Genomic DNA, 24141 nt, shown 5'->3' on the forward strand with positions numbered 1-24141 from the left:
TTCATTTCTGATGATTGAGAAGCGAGATATTGAGACTGTAAGTTTGGTCGAGTTTAAAACTATACAAATTTTAGATTCAATTTTCTCGTAAACTATTTCATTGATAAAGTAAATATTTTACTCGTTTGTAGAGATAAAGAAATTATTAAATGTAGGATTTAAAGAAATAATTAGAAAAATCTTTGTGTTTGCGATGGAGTTGTAGTAAATATTTTATTGAAGTATTATTGGTTTAGTACCATCCATTGTAGGCTGGTGCTTCGTACATGTATTTCTTCTTCAGCAGAGCTAAATCTTCCATCGTTATGAAGCATCTTTGTCCAACAAATTCTTTTGCTACTCCTTTATCCTGTAAATATTTAATTGTACGCGATTAATGGATTGGGGATATTTAATTGGACGCAATAATTGATTGAGATATTTAATTGGACGGAATTATTGATTGAGATATTTTATTGGACGCAATAATTGATTGAGATATTTTATTGGACGCAATAATTGATTGAGACATTTAATTGGTCGGAATTATTGATTGAGATATTTTATTGGACGCAATAATTGATTGAGACATTTAATTGGTCGGAATTATTGATTGAGATAGTTTATTGGACGCAATAATTGATTGGGATATTTAATTGGACGGAATTATTGATTGAGATATTTAATTGAACGGAATTACTGATTGAGATATTTAATTGGTCGCAATAATTGATTGCGATATTTAATTAAATTACGACATTTATAAGATCCTACATTGTACACAAATAGAACTCTATTGGCCAGTCAACCCTTCCCCCTCTGAAACCCAGAAGTGACTTAATTAAATTTTTAAAACAAAAAGGGTTAAAATTAATATAGAATCTTATTTACAATTAACACATCCGGTTTAAATAAAATCGTTTAAGGTGCCATTTTGGAGAAAATTGTTTAAAATATATATATAACAGATCTACTCGGTAAAGAGGTTTCCGGTTGACCGCTTACTACTAAAACCTGATTTTCCCGTCTCTTTGTGGCATCCAGTTGAAATTACGATCTTTAGTTTTTGATGTTTACAGGCGGACAGACATACGAAAAAATTTGCTAAACTTTTTAGAGAAATTCAAAGGGATACTTTTGATGAGAAATCAGAATCAAAGTTAAAAGAAGGGAAAGAAAACTATTTCAGTGTTTTGTTTTCCTTAGAACACTTACTGTGCCCAAAAACTATTGCTATCTGTAAAACAGCGAAGGAGGCAGTAAAAGGCTGGCTTCCTGAAGCACCCACTCACTGCGCACAAAGAGAGCAAAGATAGAGGTTGTAGATATGGTAGGTCAGTAGCTAGCGTATTGCTCTTCCTGGCATGGTCAGATCTTATCAAACTGCTGCTGCAACTTCGTGCTTAACAAAACTGTTGTTAAGTCCCTTTCCCCAATGTTCTAGCAATAAGCAATTTTAATAATTAAACCTACCTTGAAAATTATAGTCGGTTTGCGTTCATCCTTGCTAAAAGAATGACTGGAATAGTGCATTACGCTGTAATAATTGTAGGGAACATCAAATACTTCATAATCTTCTGGTATAGCCTTTAGAAAGTTATGTTTCTCATCTGAGCAATTAACAATAATACGTTCATGTTATAATTGCGAAAAAAAACAGCCCTTTATCAAATAATAATATTAACTTACATTAACTGGAACAAAGTAAAAGTTAGTTCAGTTCTTATTTTCGTCAAGAAACCAAAAATTGATAGAAAAAGTAAAAAAAAACGGGGGCTAAGGCAGAATAAAGTCTGAAATAAAGAATAAAGAATCTAAAATAAAACAAAGTCTGAGCCTTGGGTTTTTATTTAATGGTTAATAGGGAAATACCGCTTTACGGTATGAATTTATCATTTTAGTGAAATTTTCTTTCCCGAAACGATATTCCGGTGTAATCGACAGTTTTTTAATTTAGTTAATGTCACAGTTTAAACAATGTATAAGTTAAAACATCTAGAACTATAGTTAGAGAAAGACGTGTGAGTCTTCACACCAGTTTTTATTTAAAGAATCATCTCAGTCTGATCATTTTATTATTCTGCTTGTAATCTTATTTTATATTAAAGAGAATGTATATATTAAAACTTAAGGCGCCGCGATAGCCGAGCGGTTAAGATACTAGACCCGCAATGTAAAGATGTATTGTTGGTTTAGTTGGTTCGATGCTCGGTGTCTAGGCTTTGGATTTTATTTAATGTTTAATAAAACGAATTTTTACAGTAAAGTATGTTTGGTAGTTGGACGTAAAGCCTGCTTGAAATAATTTACTTTATAAAAACGATAACTCTAAATGCAGATTTACAATTGAAGTTATACTTAAGAACACTTACGATGTTCTATATTGTCCCAGCATATTGTGACGTAATTATCTCTGTCAGGACGATTGTGTTCATGCATTATGCCAAGCGCGTGCAGTATTTCGTGCATCACAATGCCCATTTTATCATTTAGAGCTGCTTCCGTCAGTGTTAATGTTGTCGGTTCGTCTACCACATAGCCCAGTGTTGCTTCATAAGAATCGCCAAATCTGTTGCAGAGAATTTTTTGCTTAAAAACTAAATTTGTGTGCGACTTGATAGCGAAATTGTATAGTTGGTGAGCGTGGTTGCTCTCTGCTCTTTCAATTCGTGCAGAATCCTTATTTTTGGGGGTTTCTATTAAGATCGAATTAATGATCGAATGATCATTCGAATATCTTAACGACTGTCAATAGAAAATTCGTAATCAGAAACAGTTTCTCGAAATACATAACTTTACTGACTTGTTTCTTTGTCGGCCACCTGAGGATTAAGTTCTATCAATGCAACAGAATATGAAAGTTATAGAGGGATTAAAGCTTATACTTAAGAGCTTTCAAAGTAGAACTTTGGGAACAAAATTTAAAAATAATAATAAATCAGACCACACAACTTAATTTTAAATAGTTACTGGCTTTAACCAATATCAGAGAGAAAATTTAATTAAAACGTTTCTAAACGTTGATTAAACGTCTCGACAAATGTATTTTCCATTAACTGTAGGATTTCATAAGTTGAGTATTGCTTTCACCATCTTGTTTGCGTTGTTCAAGTTCCGTTTTAGCTGGAGGGTATTGCAAGACAATAATGAAAGACAAGTTCATGAAATGGTGAAGAACATGGAGGGAGTACATTTCCTGCATACTTCCGGAATAACAATGTTTGTAACACAGTTTAATTATGGTAAATGTTTCTTACATTTCTGATCTTTTCCTATTAAAAGAGAAAAGAAAAAAAATCTCCGTTTAACAACTAAAACAGGAAATCGTACACGTTGTATTTGGACATCGATGTAATAAACGGAAATATATTTTGAGGCTTTTATCTAGAATACCTAGGGTAATTTGGCGTCGAAAGAGTTTTGAGTTTTCTAAAAGGATATTTTTTTTTTAAGAATCGCTGATGGTTGGTCACATTGTTTAATTATTACGTCATATAGCACTACTTCCTGTTGAAAAGTCGTATGTGTGTTTATACCAGTTGTGTTCTGTTTAATTTCTTATATTTAATCGTATTTACAAGAGCGTTTTGCGCACAACATGAAAATTAAGATACATGTGTACAAAACGGTAAGAGCTTGAATTTCTATTTACATTTATACTTTAACTTACGAGTAATCTATGTCTATATATTTATATATTTAACTTTATTTGCTTAATTTCAAAGCCCTAATGTTGACAGGAAAGCCTGTCTGTAAATACAGGCTGTTGTGGTAAACAATATCTGTTTAACCGACCTAAATCTTTCATTCTGATAATGGCTTTCGTATGATATTCCTTAAAAAATTGATTCAACTAATTGCTGTGACCTGTAGATCTAAAACTTTTATATTTGTAACATTTAACTGGAAAATTCCATTTAAGGTACTTTTGGGAGAAGGGCATGGGGGTTGTTTTCCCTCTAGGAGGCCTTTTTTGGAGTCTTGTTCGGTCCTAACACTTTTATACTACAATATTAAGTTGTTGGCTATTAAGTTTGGTTTGCCAAAAGTTGTGTGTTCTTAAGTTAAAGTTTTTACCCGAAAGTAAATACTTCACTCAATGGGTTTTTCTTTAAGTAAACATATTTTCTTACAACTAACCCACTTAATTTCTTAATACTTCGCATATTATGGGATTACATTCTCAGAGAAAACTTTTTCTAATTCTCTTAGACACTACTAAGACCCATTTGGACCTACGGAGCTGAGCTGTGGAGCTCTGCGAAACCATCCAACATCCAAAGAATCCAATCCATGCAATCTAAAGTCCTTCGGCATATCGTCAACGCTCCTTATTATGTATATCCAATTTAACCCTCACACAGACCTCAATATCCATTTTTGTCAATGACCTAATCCATTCTCGCTTCCTTAATAGCCTAACCATACATCCTTTTCCCACAGCACAAGCCTTATCAACAACAATCTATCCTGACAGTCCTCCACAGACGCCTGAAACGACGTTGGCCCCGGCGACCTTTTATCTATTTCCTAAACTTCCTTCCAACCTCTAGAGAGTTCCAGTACTAGCTGGCCCCTCTCAGCATGCCTTCCCGATTGTGGCGCTGGATCCTCCAGGATTCAGCCTACAATCTGTGCATAACTAAATGAAGATTACATTTACTTGATGTATGTATATGATTTTATATACAATGTATATAAAGAATAAAGAGAAATTCTTCTAATTCTTTATTCCAGAGTTTTTTCTAAGTTTTCAAGTTTGTAACTCCATAAGCAAAGCACCAGAATAATAACCACTTGGAATCCATTTTTAAATACTTTACTAAGAATTCCATCACTCATCAAGTCCCAAAACTTAAATTAATGGTAAACAACATACCCAATGAACATGTAACCACCCGCATCCGACGGTTCTTGTCCAATATCGATGAATTCTATTCGGCCACCAGTTGCAAGTTCAATATGTCCCATTGCCGTTATTACGTGTGAACGTTGTTCTGACGCTGGAAAAGAAAAGAAATATTGTTGATGGATGATTCACTGATTCTGTTTGCCCAGAACATTGGATTACTAAATTTTAGTCGTTTTTAATTTTTGTTTTAAGGCGCATCAACATCTAAAGATCATTGGCGCTCGGAGCTTTTTATCAGTGCACTGCCAGCCTCCGGACAGTGTTCTCTTGTTACAGACACTACTGTCCATCACCGGAAGCTGTAAGAAGCTTCTTGGAAATCCAAGGGCCAGCAGCTGGATTCGAACCCGGCATCTCCGCGTTGGTATCCAGTACACCCTATCAACTCAGCTAATCCTCTCCCTTATGACTTGAATGACTCATACTATTTACAAAGTTTTTTTTAGTGAAATTAAATATAATTTGAAATTTCTTTGTTAAATACTAGATTATAAAACTATTCACTCGGGCGCCACGGTAGCCGAGCAGTTAAGAGACTAGACCCGCAACGCTAAGATGTATTGTTGGTTAGTGGGTTCGATTCCCGGTCTTAGGCCTTGGATTTTATTTAATGGTTAATAAAAGAAATTTACAGTAAAGTATAGTTTGCTAGTCGCCTCCGTCCATGACACCTAATTGTGACGTAAAGCGCTCCTGAAAAAATTAGCAATTACTTTACTTTTAAAAACTATTCACTCACTGAATTCTGGTTCAAAATAATATAAGATCCTTCCTCCTGGCCAAAGGCTAATCGGGAAAGATTGCAAAGCGGTGGAATACTCCTCACTGGTGGAGGACGAGGAAGTGGAGTCCATAGTTCTAGTGGGGCTACTGTTGTTCTCGCTGGTGTTGGTAGTATTGTCTTCTTTTTCTGGAGCATCATTTCTTTGTCGGAACTTTTTTGGAATCTTAGTTGAAACAGCGAAACATGTTTTTTTCGGCATAATGCAGCTGAAAAAAAAAAATGAACACCATCATTAAAATTGATGTGCGCATCAGGATAATATCGTAGAAATAGAGTTGTTTCTGCTAGCAAGCTTACGATCTTATTCTAGAGATCTACCAGGAACTTATCTACTCAATTCTTAAGCCGAGCTATATCATTCAAGTCATTAAGAGCTAAGACTTGAATATTTTACTGGGATAGCGTAAGCACATCGTGTAGGTTTCCATCGCTCTGTTATATGGCTCAGAGTTGGGCAAAATTTAATCTTTTTAATCTTGACCAACGACCTAAATTAGTCTTAGGCCTATTACGGACCTCATGATTGTAGATTAGCTTTAGTGACAGACATTGTGATGATTAACGATCACACCCAGTCCAATTGCCTGAACAGTTAAGGTCTATTATAACCAATGATTGTAGATTAGCTTTAGTGACAGACTTTTTGTGATGACTAACGATCACACCCAGTCCAATCGCCTGAACAGTTGACCAATGATTGTAGATTAGCTTTAGTGACAGACTTTTTGTGATGACTAACGATCACACCCAGTCCAATCGCCTGAACAGTTGACCAATGATTGCCGATTAGCTTTAGTGACAGACTTTTTGTGATAACTAACGATCACACCCAGTCTAATTGCCGAACAGTTGAAGATGAACCTAGGTCTCAGTTCTTAATGTAGGCGTCTATTCCTTCAAGTCTTCAAAGCGCACAAAAAAGTAGGACTTGAAGCATCTGCTTAGTCTTTAGCGAACCTAATGGCAAACTCTAGCTCACCATCACTGTTAATGTCTGTTTATACAACCTCTTCAAGGACTTTGGTCGCTCTTGCACATTCTATTAAGTATGAAACTTTCAAAAATATGGTTAGTTGTCACAGAGCTAGGTAATATCTTTTTATTTTTACCCGTCGAAGGGTGCAAGCTTATTGTAACCCTTACAATCCCAACACAAATAAGGGATACCAAAAAAAAATTTGCTAAGATAAAATCAAAGACCGTCGTAGTAATTTTTCTTATCTGTAATAAGCGAAAGAAGCAAACAAAAAATAGTGCTAGTTTCATCCTGTATTAATAATTATAATTTCCAGCTCTTTTCATCATTTAAGTAATTGAAGATGAAGAAATTATCCTATTTCCAACTAGAGATAATTTAAATTTGAGCTAGCTAAATGGAATTACTTTGCCACAACTTACCCTAGCTAGAGGTAGATCCTGACACTATTTCTGCATACGTACCCCTCTTTTAATGACTGTAGTAATTCTTATCTAATAATTATTTAAACTGATTAATTTTTATTGTTTTATTAAACAATAATTGATTAATAAAAATCTTTTATTCGTTTTCTATAATTAAACATTTTATTTACACGCATTGTACTTGCTAGAGATTATCTTAGGAAGTCATGTGCTGGCCAAAATCATATGTTGACTCTTTCAAATGAACGCAAGTATATTTTTCATTAATTATTATTACTCTTAACTTTTACGACATTATGGAAACATTAATTTTTCTTGATGATGTATTAATTGGATTTCTTGATTCGGCCAATCAATATATCAGGGAAACTTCTTCATGTTATAATAAAGTAAGGAATTTACTAGGTAGAGCATTAACTGAGATAGTAAATGTGGATTTATTTAAGTTATTACGCTCGAGCAATATTATTTAATACGCTATAAAAGTTATTTATTATATATTTGGTTGTTTCTATTTATTTCTAATCCATTTGCTAAGACTAAAACCTCTCTTGATGCGATCAAGTTCTCATAGAAAATCTCAGGCATATTTTAGTTTTTCTTTCTCTCAATATTAGTTGAACTGGGAGGCTTTTCACTATACTCACGGCCTTGGAAAAGCATGGAAAACCGAGTCAGTCTTCTTCTTCAGCACTACACTTATCTGAGAAAACCTAGCCCTTACTTGTTGTAGCTGAAAGTAAGAACTTAAGCTCGAATTTCAGCTCTACCACTGTTCTCTTACAATTGTGGGTAAGGAAATCAACGAAATCGGGTAGATTTTCCGAGGCTCAAGTTTTTCACGCCCCAAGTTATGTGGAGTTTTTTTTTTTGTAATTATTTTCGTGCGAAGGAGGGAAGGAAATGTTGAAAATTACGAAATTTACTCCAGTAAAATAGCAAATCATTTTATTTCTGGAGCAAAAAAAGAAAAAGAATCTAAAATGAGGCTAAAAAAGAAGCTGCAAAAATATTCATTGCACCTAAAACCACGGCACTACGATGAGTTGCAATAAAAATACTGAGGTGTTCCATATTACCTGCACACCTCAAGTCAGAGGCACCACTTTCCACTTTATCCATAAAATTGAAGTTTGCTCATCTGGTGGTTGGAGGAGAGTAAATTTGAAGACAATAGTGCAAGACTCAAGATATAAAGCTAATAATTACCAGAGAAAGCAATACAATATCTAGCATTGGTAAGTCAAAAACAAAGATGGGTTCCATATTACCACCACTTCCTCTAATATTACGTCATTACAGTTGAGAGGGAAGCCTAACCAACCTCTCCCCCTGGGAAAATTCTTCAAACAAAAGTTATTATATCTCCATGTTTGTAATGACCGTACAGAGTTAAAAGGAAACCTTTGGAGTTGATTTCGTGATAAATATTTTTAAAAAAAATCGAATCGTAAAGTACCATTTCCGATCTTACTTCCGTTCTGAAAAAAAAAAAAAATGATTCAATAAGCTTTACTTCCTCTGTAAGCACCTCAATGCAGAACTTTCTGGTGACTTTACGCTTTTGAGTTTCACTGTTCACACTGAGAACCCAAAGAACCTCATAGATATTTCCGGTGACACCTCAAAATCCTATCATCTTTTCTTCAACTAGGAAGTGAAAGTAAAAGAAAAATAAGTAGATAATTTTTGAGGAAAAATAAACGGGGGAAAAAAACCCCTTCATTTATTAAAGAAAAGTAATTGGTTTATGGAATGGAGGTTATTTCTTCCTTATTAAATTATCATTTCCGTTATCACTTTTATTGCTCTACTTTTAAATTAAAAGATTCTCATAATATTTACCTTCGTTTCTCTGGTAATTCTTAAGAGTAATTTACATTTTAATTTCAACTTTCTAAGCCAGTTAATTATTATTTTATTCTGATTAATGTTAATATTTCATTGTTGTTGATGCTTTTTTTACTCATTGTTGAGGAAAGTAGATGATGTGAAAAATGTACACCGGAAGTACTCATTTTGGAGTCCACTGATTTTTAAAGGAAGTGTTTTTCTTTTTCTTTTTTTTTTTTAAGAATGTGATCTCTGTGTATGGTGATCAAAACGAGAAACGCAAGAAGCTGAAACTTGGAGTACGCCCTGGCAGGAAGTTAGCGTCTGAAATCTCTAAATCGGAAGTAGCATTATGGGAAATACGTCTTTGTTAAGATTTCCCGCAACACTCTTTGAACTTAGAGCTCAGAAATCATTAATATCTACAACTTTTGAATATATATATTGATTTCGTGACCGTATATTATTAAATTAAGGATTCAAAATTGGCGAGGAATCGGTCCAAATAAAAAAAAAACAACCACTCCGTCTTTTTTGCCAACGTTTCGATCAGATATATTTTCTCTTCTCCAGGGCGTGGCTATGCGCGGGTTGGTTTGAGTTACAGAAAACTGACCTAGTTGTTGTTTTTATATTTGGACCGATTCCTCGCCAATTTTGAATCTACAACTTATTGAAGGAAACAATTGAAGGGAAAATTCGATTTAAGGCCCCTTTTTGGAAGGTTTCCCTCTAAAAAAAAAATGCCACTCTGAGGTTATGTACTTCCCGGGCTGTACCACATTAAGGACAAAGGAAGGGGCCGGATCTTGTACCTCAAGGCGCCTCGCCGCTGGAGAGAGAAAGACAGAGATGTAGCTGTTGTAAGTTCTTGCCATTATGGCGCTCTAACGGTTTCCATCTTTGGATGCTGGTCAAAATACTCCACTCCAGTTTCTGGATGCTCATTTGTGGGTTACTTTACTGTACAAACGTACTCTACTGCACTATTTATTATCTACTTCATCTCTTACTATTGTTCATTATTTTTGGTGACTGATTCATAGTTTCAATAGGATGAAAAAATAATTGCCATTTCAGTAGTGATACATTTATTCTGCCGAGCTTTCGACCTAGAGGACTAGGTCACCTTCAGGGCTAGTTTACAAAGTAATATTTTTACATTACAGGGTTGGTGTGTCTTCTGTCCATGAACAGACAAGACAGAAGACACACCAACCCTCTAATGATGTAAAACAGTATATTGTAAATTAACCCTGAAGATGATCTAGTCCCTAGGTCGAAAGCTCGGCAGAATAAATGTATCACTACTGAAATGGCAATTATTTTTGCATCCTATTCATCTTTTATGTTCTTTTACATTGCATTCAGTTACAAAATAAATGTTTGTATTCAGCAAATAAAGTAATTTATTTGAAATGTAATTCCGATGACCTTTTCTTGCTTCTGAAAACAAAATTTACAAATGAGAAAAAGAAAGAATAGAATAAAAAAAGTTTGTTTACAAACACCCACAAATAGAAAAGTTTGTACAAATTAGGAATTAAACAAAGTGAAGTATTTGCTTACAAAATTACAAATACTATAAGATTTATTACATGGGTAATGCAATATCAGAAACAGAATAAAACTTGCAAGTCCACTTTGTGGCAAAAGTTTTCCGAAAGTTTTCCCCTCGCACACTAAACCAAGCTAATTTGTCAACGGAGAAAATAGAAAAGTTATTCCCTGAAGTAGTTTTCCTTAATATGCATCCTTGATTTTTCTATTCTTTTTTTTTTTTTCTTTTTATTGTAACTTGGCTGCTTTGACCTTCTTTAACTTAGTTTAATAGTTTCACCCTTAATTACACAATTATTCTTTTAAAAATGGTGACTTGGACATTGACTTCTTCTTTTACATTAACAATTGTCCAAGTTTTATCTTGAAACAATTTTTCATATTACAAAAAGAGAAAAAAAACATATTTGCTATTTGATAACATAAAGTTTGTAAAACTGTACATTAACCTGAAACCATATCTTAAAGCATAGAAGTGCCCTTAACCCTCCATCGGGCGCAATAGGTTTGTAACACCATAAGGCGCTACTAATCTGTGAGATTAATGACCCAATAGCTTGTAAATTTCATCAAAAATGTTTTGGAAACGGAAGTGGAATAGAACATTAATGTGAATAGAAAAAATCACAGTCATCCCTAATTTTGAGGTGCACATTTTTGTGAATGAATGTGTGAGATGGTTTATTAGCATTATCCAAGCAAATTTTTCACGCATTGATGCCCACCTATGTTCAGAAGAGCGAAAGAATGACCATGAACCATCTCTGAACGTTTCTGTCGACGTTCTGTCACCAACTATACTAGGCAAAAAGCCATAAAATATTATGGCTCCCTCGTCTAACACTAGAAGTAGGCTTTTTATCCGACAATTTGGTTACTTTATCTTGTACATACGCACTCAAAATCATCCCCATCATGATCTTCTAAAAAAGAAGCTTGTTTAGTGTCCGAATCCCCTTCTCTTTCTTCTATTCAATATTATTCAACAAAAGACGAGGGTATAATAATCTCCTATATATTCAAAAATGTGCTACAATATGACGTATAAAATGCGCAAGATGGCGGTCATACCCCTTACCTATCATCGATTTCAACGAGGTTTTGGCACAAGATGGTGGTCATCCCTTCCCTATTGACCAATCATCGAGGGTATAGGACACGCCCACTCCTACCCTATTGACCAATCATCGATATCGACGAGAGTTTAGGCCACGCCCACTTCCGGCGCAAAAATTTGACCCAGAACCTCCGAATTCATACTACTTATGATATTAGAGGAAGAATAACAATTAAATGGAAGCAGTTATTGTTTGCTGAGGGCCAAGATGAAAATTGCCCGGACTATATCTAGTGAGATACAGTGGACCTCTAGGTAAACAGACAATACAGGTGTGATAATTGTTATTACATTTTCATTTAGTTATTTGATTAATGGAGAACAATATCTCTCCGTACTAGTTGGTCTTGCTAGTCCATTGTGGCTCCATAATAGCAGCTTTAATATGGCTTTACAATGATAGATTAGTAGGATGGAATACAGGATTATTTCAGGATTAAATTAATATATGATTCTCTTTTGTATGTACGCAATTAATTTCAAATTTTACCCAAGGGGGTATATTAAAGCTATTGTATAATTTCTATTTCCTCTTCACTGTAGCTAAGGGGAGAGAAAATAGAAGAGCTTTTCATATTTTCAAAAATTGAGTTTTCATTGCATGAGTACCCAGAGGAAGAGATGATTATTTAAATTTTCATCCCAAGTTGAATTCTGAAGAAACGAAAAGAGTTCGGTAGATTGGCTCTGGAAGTCCCTTATTTTCCTGTAAAGTAAGCTCCTATCTCTGGTGTACTGTTGAGAGGGAAGAGTCAATTGGAAGTACTTCAGTTGGGATTAAGATAAGATTCTAGTAGGGCGACTTAAAGGTCTACACCATTGCGCAACTCCTTTGGATCTATTGTGGCTCCCCGCACACCAGACCTGTCCGTTTAATCAGTCACTTAATGCTGGAGAGCGAATTCTCTTGGGTAAAGCTCACCAGGCCTTGGTTTTTTTTCCTCCCCGAGGAGTAACATCCTTAGCCAGATGAGCCCCTCATACTGACCCAATACGTCAAGAGTGCCGTTTCCTCCTCTTCCTGACAGAACCTAAAAGGGTATCCATTTGCCAGAACCATATAAATCCTGTAAGATTCTAATATGGTAGCCTAAGACCTTCGCCACTGCGCGACTCCTTTGGATCTATTGTGACTCTCCGCACTCTACAAGCTTACCCCACCAGACCTGTCCCGTTTAATCAGACTCTTAATTCTGGAGAGCGCCTCTTCTTGGGTAAAGCTCCTCAGGCCTCGGTTTTTTTCCTCCCCGAGAAGTAACATCCTTAGCCAGGACAAGCCCCTCACACTGACACAACACATGCAGTGCCCGTTTCCTCCTCTTCCTGACAGAGCCTACAAAAAGGCTATCAATTTGCCAGGCCCAAGCGATGCATGTGTTTTCTGCAGCCTGCTTACAATAGGCTTACAATTATCCTGATAGCCACACCGCCGTGACGGATTGATTCTACAGTCAGCCTTGGTGAATAGCCTCTAATGAACTCCTTGAGCCTGTCTCTGCTCAATGATAATCAATTGGGATTGTTCACTTTCTCGAAAATAGCTCCTAGGTTTTTCTCTTTTGATCAGGAAAGATTGTTTTCTTTAAAAACTGGAGCTCCTATTTCTCTAGGGAATCTCGCTGGATAAAGTATTGATGTGTTTACTAAAATGGATTCACTAAAGATTTATCACCAGCTGATTGGAATAAAAAACCATATTAATGCCGTAAAGCTTTCAACCGAATGAAAAAAAAAAAAATCCATCTATCTGCAGCCCATATCTTGTATACAAACACCTACCGGAAGTATTACGTGTTCCAATTATTAATCATCCCTGTCATTTTATTAGTCGCCTCCTAGAGGAAGTGAGATATTTGATGCCCACATCCGGATACAACCTATTGGATCATAGCGCGCCCTTTCCTAGTTCCGACAACTGTTTGGCGATGACAGGAAATGATGCGTATACTGATGATGAATGATGATGGCTGATGCCCAGGATCTTGTATCATCCTGTCCTCCACTTTCTGCTAGTGTTGAAACATTTATTTACTCCATTAACTTTTTCGTACATTTATTCCTCTTTTTTGGAGGTTAACATTAAACAATTTCAATTATTATTATTCCAGCAATGTTCTTGTTATAAACCTTTTTTCAAGTAGTGATTCTTGGAATTTAACACAAATTTATTAAATTATTTTCATTGTTTACAGTAAAAATGTTGCGAAATTTGATATACTCAGATGTTTACTACACTGCCGAAAGGCTAGAATGCTCAGGATATGTGAGTTAGGATGAGAAAAAAATATTGAGAAATGGCTTTCTGATCTGAGCAAATATTTACTCATGTCTAGCCGTATAAAGTTTTTGTTGAACTCACTCTTTCGGATTCAGTGACTTTTTATTTTTATCGTTCTTTCTTTTTCTTTTTAAATTTAGGACGAGTTAGTATCTGAGGGTTGCCTTCTGAGTTTGCGTTCCCCTTTAGAGAAAACGTTGTCCATCAAAGGGATCAAAGTATTTGTAACATCCCTCCACGCCCCACCCACCCAGTTAACTAATCAGAACATACGCTATCCCAATGCTGAAAAACAGAGAACCCAAAACCTTCTGAGAGGCAGCGCCTTCGTTCAGCTTGGATCAAGCGCGTTTCTATGCCAAATTTTGAAGGACACCCTCGCAGTAGCAGAGAACATTTGAGTGGAGAGATGCTTTTTCTTCAGTCAAACAAACTCTTGCAATTATCGACCTGTCCAAACAGGATCTGCAGACTTCTTGCATGACTTTTTAACATTTTAGCTCACCTCCCTATACTTCTCCCATCAATCGCTGGATTCCGCACGCTATAGTAGCCAATCAAAGCAGCAACTAATGATAGCAACTATGAGACTGAATAGAATTTTGTTTTATCCACTTAACCTATTTTTAAAGATAAAATGTTCATAAATATTCTGAACGTCGTTGGCACAAACTGGACTTTATTGACTTTCTAATTCCATATTTAAATTTCTAGGTGTTCCTTACTTCATCTATTATTCATTACTGAGAGATATTGTGCGTAACCACCACCACCAACCATGGAGGTGTATTCAGAAAGACATCTTGGTAGGAGAATTTGTTTATGTATTAGTATTGGAGTTTTCCATATTTTATCCATAATCTCTCTCTCTTTCTAGAACCTGTGCACCCTGGAGCCACTATTAGAGCTAAACATTGCTGCAGCTTATGTTTTAGAACTCATTTATGTATACAAGTATAAACTGGTTATTTGTATTAAAGGATATGTTTTCATATTCTTTTGCTTTTTCCCTCTTTTTAAAGAGAGAAAGAAAATACATAAGCTTATTTTTATGTTGAAACAAAAACATAATGAAAAATTTTTGCAATGTTTAAATTTTGACTTAATTATTTTGATATTTTTGCTATGGGCAATGTTTTCAAAAAACAAATAAATAAATAAATATTAGCTACCTCGATAAGCAGTAAAAATGCTTTAGATTAAATTAAATTACTTTATTTTTCTAATAGGGATAGTCCCCCCTTACAAAAGGGTTGAATTGTGTACAAACATTTTATTAAATATTATTATTTTTTGGCGCCAATGGCCGGCCATAGACGGTGATGCGCCAAAAAACATAAAAATTCAGTTCAGTTTGAGTTTCTACGTCATTTTCACTAAAATGGCGCCTAACAATTATTTTTCTTTCTCAGAACTATTTGAGCACGCACAGGTTTATGATGTATTTTACTGCGACGCTAGCGCTCGGGTACTCCAATGATGGTAATACTGTCTGTAGTACATTTCTATGTTCTCAGAACAACTGAACGGGCATCAACACCATATATTTCCATTACTATAAAGCATTTCTTAAAAATAATGCTAAATTTTTTAATTAATTTATTTTGAGTTTTCTTTAGACACAACTATAATCTCTTATTCCTTATTTCTTATTCTTGACGCCTAGATAAACTTACATAATGTATGCTGGTACACTATACTTATGTCCAATGATGCAGACATTTCTGTGGAATGCAAAATTGGTGTGCCATCTATGTGCGCAACGTAGTACTATAGTAGAGATACGGGTGATTTACCTATCGACTTGTAGATACGGGGGGATTTACATAGATGAATAAACGCTGCCAGTAACAGCGACTTAACTACAGAATTATTTAGTGGAGCTGGAGTTAGTGCAGTTATAACTCTATTAAGAAAAAGAAAAAACTAGTAGATTGGAAATCGTTAGACGAGGCAAGTTCGAACCAGTCAGACATTTGCACAATAATTTAGTGGCTACTAAGTTCATTCTTTAAATTTATTTTTCCGATTCATTTATTAATCAATCTTGTTCTAAGTTGGAAACTTATTATTGATTTTTTTTTTTAGTTTACTTTGTAATTTACAATAAGTAAATATGAAGAGTATGATGAACTGGTGCGGGAAGAGCAGGAGGAGAGAAGCTACCCAGCGGTAGCACTCTCTATATGAGATAGGGGAATGTGAGGAGGAGAGAGGTGAGATTTAGCTCTTCAGACTGTAAGGAAGTCGCAGAGCCACTGGCGATTCAGTCGGCGAGGAGTATTAGGGATGTCAGAGGAAGCGAGAGACAGTACAAGAGGATTAGAGCTAGTCGAGAGAGAGCAGTATGGAACTATTTGGTATTTAGTCTTGGCGAGTTGGTCTATGAAGGGAATGTTGAGGTCGTTGTAGAGTGAGGTTAGTCACCGTAGAAAGGAGCCGTCAACTATCTGTCTGCAGGAGTTTTGACTGAAATGTCTTTTACTGTCCGTATGTTTGTAGGTTTGGCTGAACCTCACAGCTCTAGTCCCGTAGGTCCACATAGGTTTGAGGATAGTATTGTATGTTAAGCGTTTGAGTTCTAAGGGCAATTTCAAGAGCGTCGTCCAAGTAGTCTGTAAAGCAGTTTAGCACGTTTTGTCATTGCTAGTCTTTTAAAGTCAAGTGTGTGGGTTCCACGTGAGTCGTTTCTGTCCATGTAGAGTCCAAGGTAGCTAGCACCAGATCTGTGTACAAGGAAGAGGATTGCTGTTGAAGAGTACAGGTGGACAGGATTATTGATTTAATAATTAAATAATTTAGTCAACTTCTCATGTATCTTATTTACAACAAAATTCTTTAAATTATTCGGAGTTTAAGTACCTAATAAAATAAAGTGCCTTCGCCTTTTATGTCTTCTCATAAACGAAGAAAAAAACTTTGGGCATCTTAAGTTACTGGCCCACCCCACCCTTACCTAGTAACTTTAATAGAAAACAGAAATTTTGATCAAAATATAAATGACCCAAGTGCTGCTGTTAGAGAAAATTGAATTGTCTGCGAGAAAAAAATAGCTTTAACTAAAAAAATAAAAAATAAATATACACCAGAGGTCAGCTCTAAAAAGCAATTGTTTTAACTTCAGTTGCCTCTGAAAACATACTCGTATATCAGATGAAAACCCAATTGGACATGATGGTATTTATTCACCGTTTGACGAGAATAAAATAAATAAATAATAAAAAAGAGTATAAAGTTGCAAATTTTAGTGGAAAGTGTTTTTACATTAAAGTAAGAATGCCATGATTAAAGGAAAATATTGTTACTCATATACTTTGCAAGCAAAAAGATTGACATTAAATAAAATGAAAAACAACTCCACTTTCCATTATTTACAAAAAAAAAAGGTACTTATTTTCTCGCTCCATTTGTAACGCTTGTCAGCTCTCAGCTCTTTTATTATTCAAAATTTTAATAATTAAATCTGTTTCTAGTTGAAAAAACATACTTTTAAAATGGTGCATCAATATTATTAAATATTTAGGTAACGGTGTTTGGTACAGAAATCCTCTTTAAAATAAAATAATAGTTTATTTTATGAACTATTTCTTAGTTATTATTAAATATTTTTGATGGTGACGAAATTTTGCTACTTCAGTTTTGAGCTGTTCAGCAAAAACCGGGGAAAAAACTCTTTTTTTACGAATTTGTAAAAGAAAAAGTCAAAAAGAAAGTTAATATTTGATTCAAGGAGTCACCACCATTTTAGTAGCCAATCCTACGACAAAGAAAATCAACGATATCGTGCACATGTTCTACCAATTGAATGAATAATAATATTTCATCGATGTTTCCGCTACTCCGAACTTTAGATTACCACCATCGGAACCATGAAAACGGTATTCCCTAAATAAAACAACCAAGCAAGCAAATGATCATAAATATCTCTTCAATAGTTGAGCAAATATAAACTTCTTTTTTTTTTTAAAACTAATTACAAAATAGCAAGGTTTTCACTTTTAAACTGATAACACTATTGGACAGTACCTATAATAGTTTGGTCATTCCCAAGATTGTACATTCAACAAGGTAGAAAAAGGGTTCTCAACCTCATCATTTCTAATTTCCTTTCAACCTACTTTCTCAAATTGCTAAGTGGGTCTTCATAAAATGAAACAGTTAACAGTTCACTAAATATTTTAGCTTATTTCACATCATTATAAATTATTCACCATCTAATTTTAACTTTTTGAAATTCAGTTATATTTTAATTATATCATTTAATTTAAACGAAAAGACAGCTGTATTAGGGCACTCTTGCTGAAAAGTAATAGTTAACTTACTTAAAACTTACTAATAATGTAAACAATAGCAACATAAAGAACCAGTTAAGGTTATAACATGTTTATAACAACAAAAAATAATTTTACTTTTTTACGAATTAATTTATCTTCGCAATTAACCTAATTTTTCCATTTCTAAGACTAGCTATAAAATGCACATTCTAAATTTTAAAAAAAATCTACCTAACCTTAAAGCGGGTAGCCTTTTCGCCTAACTATAGATTAACCTAAAATATTGAAACGAATACAAAAACATTTAATTTTGTACATGGTTATCACTTCTAAACTTGTGCAAATAAATACCGATTATTTTATTTAACATTATCAAGTAAGTACATTAGGAATACTTATAAAAGAGTTCCTGGATAAGAAGGCAGTTTCCCTGAGAACCCTTAAATAAAACTAAGTGCCGCCCTTTCAACACGAAACATGTACTTCTTGTGAACATAAAGGAGATCTGATACAATCAGAATATTCCCTGTTTCATACCTGTATAATAGATACTGCACAAATATCCTGAAATTCATTTTAAGAAAACCAAAGTAGCTAGCAAGCAATGAGAATCGCTAGCTTTACAGGAGCATATTCCTCATGGGATGGATGAAGCACTTTCTCGTTATCTATGTAAGAGAATTCACACTTAGTGAGACCTACAGTTTCCTGGGCGAGGAATATACACATACAATATATAAATATGGAGAAAGTCTAAATGAGACAGCAGGAGACATACTTTGGTACCGGCCATTCAGTGTTGCCATGGAGACACCCAAAAATACAGGTTCTCCCCTGGGATCTAGAACCAAGATATACAAATAAAGAAATATATTGTTGCTTTATACGAATTTTAAAATTCAGAATTCACTAAATTGTTAACTTTTCTTTTCTTTTTAGGACCGTCTTTTTGTGTACACATTCTGCTTTATAATTTTTGTTTTTTTTCCCCCCCCAAAAATATTGATTTTCAAAACACACCTTTTAAGTCGCTATAGATTTGGCTTTTAAATTACACTCTTTTTTTCCAAATCTAATGTGAAAGCTGGTGGACACTGCATCTTGCTCGAAACAAGAAGCAATGTATTCTAAAAATATACTATATCCAGCTGGGTAGATTTTTAGCAAGAAATTTCGCCCTGCTTAGCCTATATATGATTATACAGTCTAAAAGTTCTAAAGAAATGAAAGTTTAGAAAGAAGCTTTGCCCCCCTCTCAGACCCAGAAAGCTTCGTAATCGAATTTTCCTTTAAAAAAAATGTTTGAAGTGAAACTTTTAGATCTTCCGAGTGACATTAGTTCACAAAATTAGAGAAACATTAAGACCTACTCGCACAAAAACATTCGAGAAAGAGTTCTTTTCTAATCTTGTACCTTGAAAAGAGGCGTAGCCCCAGCTGGCCGGCCAGTACTCAAACAAAGAAAAAGAGCCTTTTAAGTTGGAACTTAATTCTTGTTACTTCATAGCGGTTATGAATTGCTGTGTATTTTTATGGCTTGAAAGACAAGTTGCTCTCAAAAGTTGGCTTCCACCTTAACAAGGTCAGGGTAGATATTGCCTTTTTCGTACGCAGCTTCATAAATTCGTGCAGCCATATGGTAAAAGGAAAAAGCGTAATAAAGTTGTAGGCTCCATATTGTTGTACTGATCTGTTTCAGCCAATGGAAACACTTTATTAAATACTCTATTCATTAAAAGTTGGATATTTTCCTAGAAAGGGTAGCTGTAGCGCACAATTATTTGACAGAATACAAATTCTCTTCAGCGATTAGACAACGAACTGCCGACTAATTTGGATTCCAATCGTAGCATCCATTAGCTTATTATCTTCACTTTGCAGTGATAATGGAAAGGTTCGAGTAAACAGGCAGGATGTCCGGTGTTCGTTTAATGGGTTCTTGAAATGGATTGAGGCAAGAAATTTGAGGAAGCCTCAGGTTGAGATAAAGCCTCTAGCAACTTCTCAAAGTGAAGTTGAAGTTTAATTCAGAACTTCTTTTTGCAAGGACAGTGTAACTAGTTTATCTTTGATTTCCACAATTCCAGACCCAAAAAAAAAAGATCCAAACCAAGAAATAGAGCTCTCATTTGAAGGAGGATATTGAAATATCTAAACCAATAAAACATAATATTGTTTGCGAGCAGTGAAGGAGTTCCCCCAGGGCAACATGAGAATTCCAGAAGTTGAATCTGGAAATCAAGTCAGAGAAGTGATAAGAAACAGTATCAAACTGGAATAAAGTCAAAATGTATTAATTTTTTTGGGGGGAGCCTACATTAATAGAAATTTTGTCGATTTCATATTAAAACAGGATTCTTTGATCTTTCAAATTTTATCACTGTCACAAATTTAGGCAACTTACGTTTTATTTTTAAAAACGTAATACGCTTCTTTTTTTTTTAATTTGAAAGAACTTAGTATTTTAGAACTATATTGGTGCATTTTATCTGCTACTTACTTAATACATCTTCAACGAATTCGACCTAAACATTTTTCCATTCTCTCCGATCAGCCAATAAAAACCTACTCAGAAGGAAAAGCCTAGGCTACAATTTAATTACCACTCGTATCTTATTCCAGCTCCCAGCAAAGGCTGTAATTTTCCATCTCCGTTCTCAGAATAACTCATTCTCCTCCCTCTGGAAGTTTTTCTCAGTTCGCGGGATTCACAAACCCACATCCCGTCTTATCGCTGGCCAAGCGACTATATGGATGTCTGACGTCCGCCAACGAGAGAAACAGTCGTACATAGCTGGATGGCCGCTAAGTCCTAGTCAATGACTTAATGTGTATATTCTTCTACTTTAATTTTTTGTACCAAAGTTTACAGTTGTAAAAATTCTGAAGCTAAATAAAATAAACATTTAAACTTAGTAAATTTAGCTTTTTTTAAAAAATAAATAAATGAATTTAAAGTGTTATTTTAAAGTTACTTTACTGTACGGTAATCAGAAATATTGTATTGAATTGCCACATTGTGAAAGACGTTCGCTGAGATAAGTTCAAGCTGAGAGAGAGTTGATGTCTAGTTGCAGCCCTTATCTGCCAGTCTCTCTATATCTCTCTCTGTACTCAAGTTTTAGAAATTTCTTGTTCCCATTCCAGCACGCCTTTTAAATCCAAACTATATCTTTGCCTTGCCCTTAGCTTTCACTACTACTAGATAGTATGATTTTATGTTATTATTTAAAAAAAAAAAAAAAACAATTCTGTTCATCTAGGATTTAGTATGCCGAATCCAGGAAAGGCGCGATTTGACAGGAAGGCACACTCTGAAACAATTGCCAAATGTGAGTGTCTTCCCATCTTTCTCTTGCTTCCTTCATTTTTATCAAATTTTCCATTCTTTCATTCTCTTGATGTAACCTTTTCAATTTTTTTACTTCTTTATTTAATTTAATTATTTATTTATTATTTTATTCCTTTATTTTTTTTATTTATTTATTTTTGCATGCCGTCTTTCTTTAATTCTTCATTGAGTTAATCAAAAGATTTTTCTGCATTTCTCGTTTCTTTCTTTTCATCTTTTCTTTTTAATCATGGCTTCCTCTATGTTTATTGTAGATGTTTTCATTTTGTTAGCTGAGTGGTAATCTTCTGCAATATTAGTACATCCATATAACAATTTGTAACAATAGTTTGTAGTAAAATACTTCTGTATTTTTTTGGTAAAAAGTAAAAATAGAAGCTTATTATTATTATTTTTTTTTTTTATTTTATATTTAGTTCATAGTCACAGAATTGGATACAAATTAAAACAGTATTTTATCATGAAGCATTCGTTTTAGCGGACATTTCTTCTACGATCCGAGCCGGAAAGAATGTGATTTTGTTTTCTTCTTCTATTTTATTACTATTAAAATTTTCCCTTACTGTTTCATCATCAAACCAGCTCTTGTCTCCAATCTCTCAATACTTGACTCGCTAACTCGTACATTTGCTCGTAGAACTTCTTCTCCAACTTTACAGGCTTCATAAAAAATTATGTTGAAATAAAATTTTACTCAACAATCTGGACAAGAAATGAATCTAAGTTTAAGTGGGCACGAGATAATGGTGACGATGGACATTCATAATTAATAAATTCATCATTATGTAATCAATTATAGTGGATTCTTTAATGTTTTGATCTCATCTCTTTAATTGCCAAACGTTCTAATACATACATATATGAATATATAGTTTTCGTGACCGCAAATTGTTAAACTTAGGATGGATAATTTGCGAGGAATCGGACAAATAAAACAACTCGTCTTTTTGCCAACGTTTCGACAAATATATTGTCCTCTTCAGGGCCTGGATATTACAAATACAAAACAATTTACAGAGTCAGTAACATAGAAAAACCAGTAATATAAAAATAAACAGTAAAATACACTAAATTTTTTATAATTAGTGAAACTTACGTGGCTATGCGGGTTGGTTGAGTTACAGAAAACTACTCCCTTTCTGGCTCTTAGTTTTCTGGAACTCAACCAACCCGCAGAGCCACGTAAGTTTCACTAATTATAAAGAATTTAGTGTATTTTACTGTTTATTTTTAAATTACTGATTTTTACTGGTTTTTCTATGTTACTGACTCTGTAAATTGTTTTGTATTTGTAATATCCAGGCCCTGAAGAGGACAATATATTTGTCGAAACGTTGGCAAAAAGACGAGTTGTTTTATTTGACCGATTCCTCGCAAATCTTCCATCCTAAGTTCTAATACATATGTATGTAGAAGAACCTTCTTGATAGAAGAATGATTCTTGTATAGGTTATAGTGGTTCCAATCAGCTGATTGTTATGGCGGCAACAATATTGAAGTTATACGAAGGGTGCAACGTTCTAGAAGTGAAAGATGAGTTTTATAAGACATACAGCTTACTAATGAGTTCATGCAGAGCAAACTGAAGAAAATAACAAAACAACTTTTCGTACATATATTAGATTCATACTGGTAAACAAAACCTTGGAATATTTTACCAGCAATAACCATATTACTGATTCAAGATAAGGGTAGCTGAATGGACTAAAAATGCCTTTTGTTTCTCTTAATGAACAGTTCTACAGAAATTCCTACGGTATGTAAATTTCTTACTAAACAATACGCTTAAGATTAAATAATAATTGCGTTTGCCGTTCACCACACTCTAGTACGAGATAGAATTTCTGCGAGTCTAATGAACACGATTTGTGTTCCACTTGGAATTTTTTTAAATGCTCTTACCAGGTCTGTCTTGGAGGGTAGTTTAATCTGTATGTAAATCGCCTAGTATTCCCTGTTCAAGATAGCAGAACTCGGTTCTAAATCTTTTTTTTTTTATTCTTTTTCTGCTTTTGTAAGAAAATAGTAAATTATTCTTTTAGTTCACCTCTTTAAAAAACTGTTTTAAAGTCATTTTGGCTTCTTAGTTCTTAAAATGATTTGAGAAAATAATTCTAGCTTGTTATTAAGTGACACCAAACAGTTTTATCATGTTGCGATTACATCACTGATTCATCATGTATGAACAGCTAATGTAGGTTAAAGACAGTATATTGCAACTTTTTCCCATACTCGAGGCACCAAATTCTCGTATTTCATTTCCGTCTAGCATGCCACAAAATGTTAGTGTCAACATACACTTCCTATTCCCCTGGCTTCCGGGATATTCTGAAGAAGATTTCCCTTTTAATGTGAAAAGAAACTGGAAGGATACTAAAGTAAAGCACATATTCCTTTTAATACCTAGTAACTACCCAGGGTCTCCAAGGGAATCCTGAGAAAGAGGCAGAAAGAGATTGTTTGTAGCACCCACTACTCCTCTCCTCAAGGACCCTTCTCCAACAACAGTAATAAAGATAGTCGAAAAGAGACAAAGAATCAAAAGTTCCGGTACCTAGTAGATGAAAATTGGCTTAAGAACCCTCCGATCCTGGAGTTAAGGTGCAGATCTTCGAGCGTGAACAGAACTTTGAAGTTTAGAGAAAATCATG

The 24141-nt window shown here is 34.5% G+C and overlaps 2 protein-coding genes and 1 long non-coding RNA gene across 13 annotated transcripts in view; 2 read left to right on the forward strand and 1 right to left on the reverse strand.

Moving 5' to 3' along the window:
- The window catches only part of LOC141446048 (GTP-binding protein Di-Ras2), a 207990-nt gene that overhangs the window by 170814 nt on the left and 13035 nt on the right, over positions 1 to 24141 (forward strand). For 5 of the 10 annotated variants that reach the window (XM_074112407.1, XM_074112406.1, XM_074112410.1 and 2 more), the window contains one exon: positions 21402 to 21470. The exons of 4 other annotated variants lie outside the window; for them this stretch is intronic. In XM_074112407.1, coding sequence (XP_073968508.1) covers positions 21402 to 21470 — 69 coding nt within the window. Of the gene's footprint in view, positions 1 to 21401; positions 21471 to 22947; positions 23247 to 24141 lie in introns of those variants that run through there. One more of the 10 variants, XM_074112412.1, reaches the window with a different exon arrangement.
- On the reverse strand, positions 161 to 7275 carry LOC141446026 (tolloid-like protein 1). 2 transcript variants are annotated; one of them, XM_074112364.1, is made up of 6 exons: positions 7074 to 7275; positions 5631 to 5881; positions 4859 to 4982; positions 2352 to 2548; positions 1453 to 1589; positions 161 to 349 (listed from the first exon to the last, which is right to left on the reverse strand). In XM_074112364.1, exons 2-6 carry the CDS (start codon positions 5872 to 5874, stop codon positions 233 to 235), a joined length of 819 nt encoding a protein of 272 aa, XP_073968465.1. In that variant the 5' UTR covers positions 5875 to 5881; positions 7074 to 7275; the 3' UTR covers positions 161 to 232. The 2 variants fall into 2 exon arrangements, with proteins under 2 accessions (XP_073968465.1, XP_073968466.1); XM_074112365.1 differs by having other exon boundaries at positions 7116 to 7271.
- LOC141446027 (uncharacterized) lies at positions 7216 to 14982 on the forward strand. The gene is made up of 3 exons (XR_012453455.1): positions 7216 to 7465; positions 14579 to 14670; positions 14742 to 14982. It is a non-coding gene; the product is annotated as an uncharacterized lncRNA (long non-coding RNA).

This window comes from Rhodnius prolixus, unplaced genomic scaffold (genome assembly GCF_049639745.1).
Source record: "Rhodnius prolixus isolate KJV_2025 unplaced genomic scaffold, Rpr scaffold_1, whole genome shotgun sequence".
NCBI classification, from domain to species: Eukaryota; Metazoa; Arthropoda; class Insecta; order Hemiptera; family Reduviidae; genus Rhodnius; species Rhodnius prolixus.

Coding starts and splice junctions, on each gene's coding strand:
- LOC141446026 (XM_074112364.1), bottom strand. CDS start 5,874: ATGCCGAAAAAAACATGTTTCGCTGTTTCAACTAAGATTCCAAAAAAG. Junction 2,549..4,858: donor GGTGGTTACATGTTCATTGG/GTATGTTGTTTA, acceptor TCTCTGCAACAG/ATTTGGCGATTCTTATGAAG. Junction 1,590..2,351: donor CTGGGACAATATAGAACATC/GTAAGTGTTCTT, acceptor TTAATTGCTCAG/ATGAGAAACATAACTTTCTA.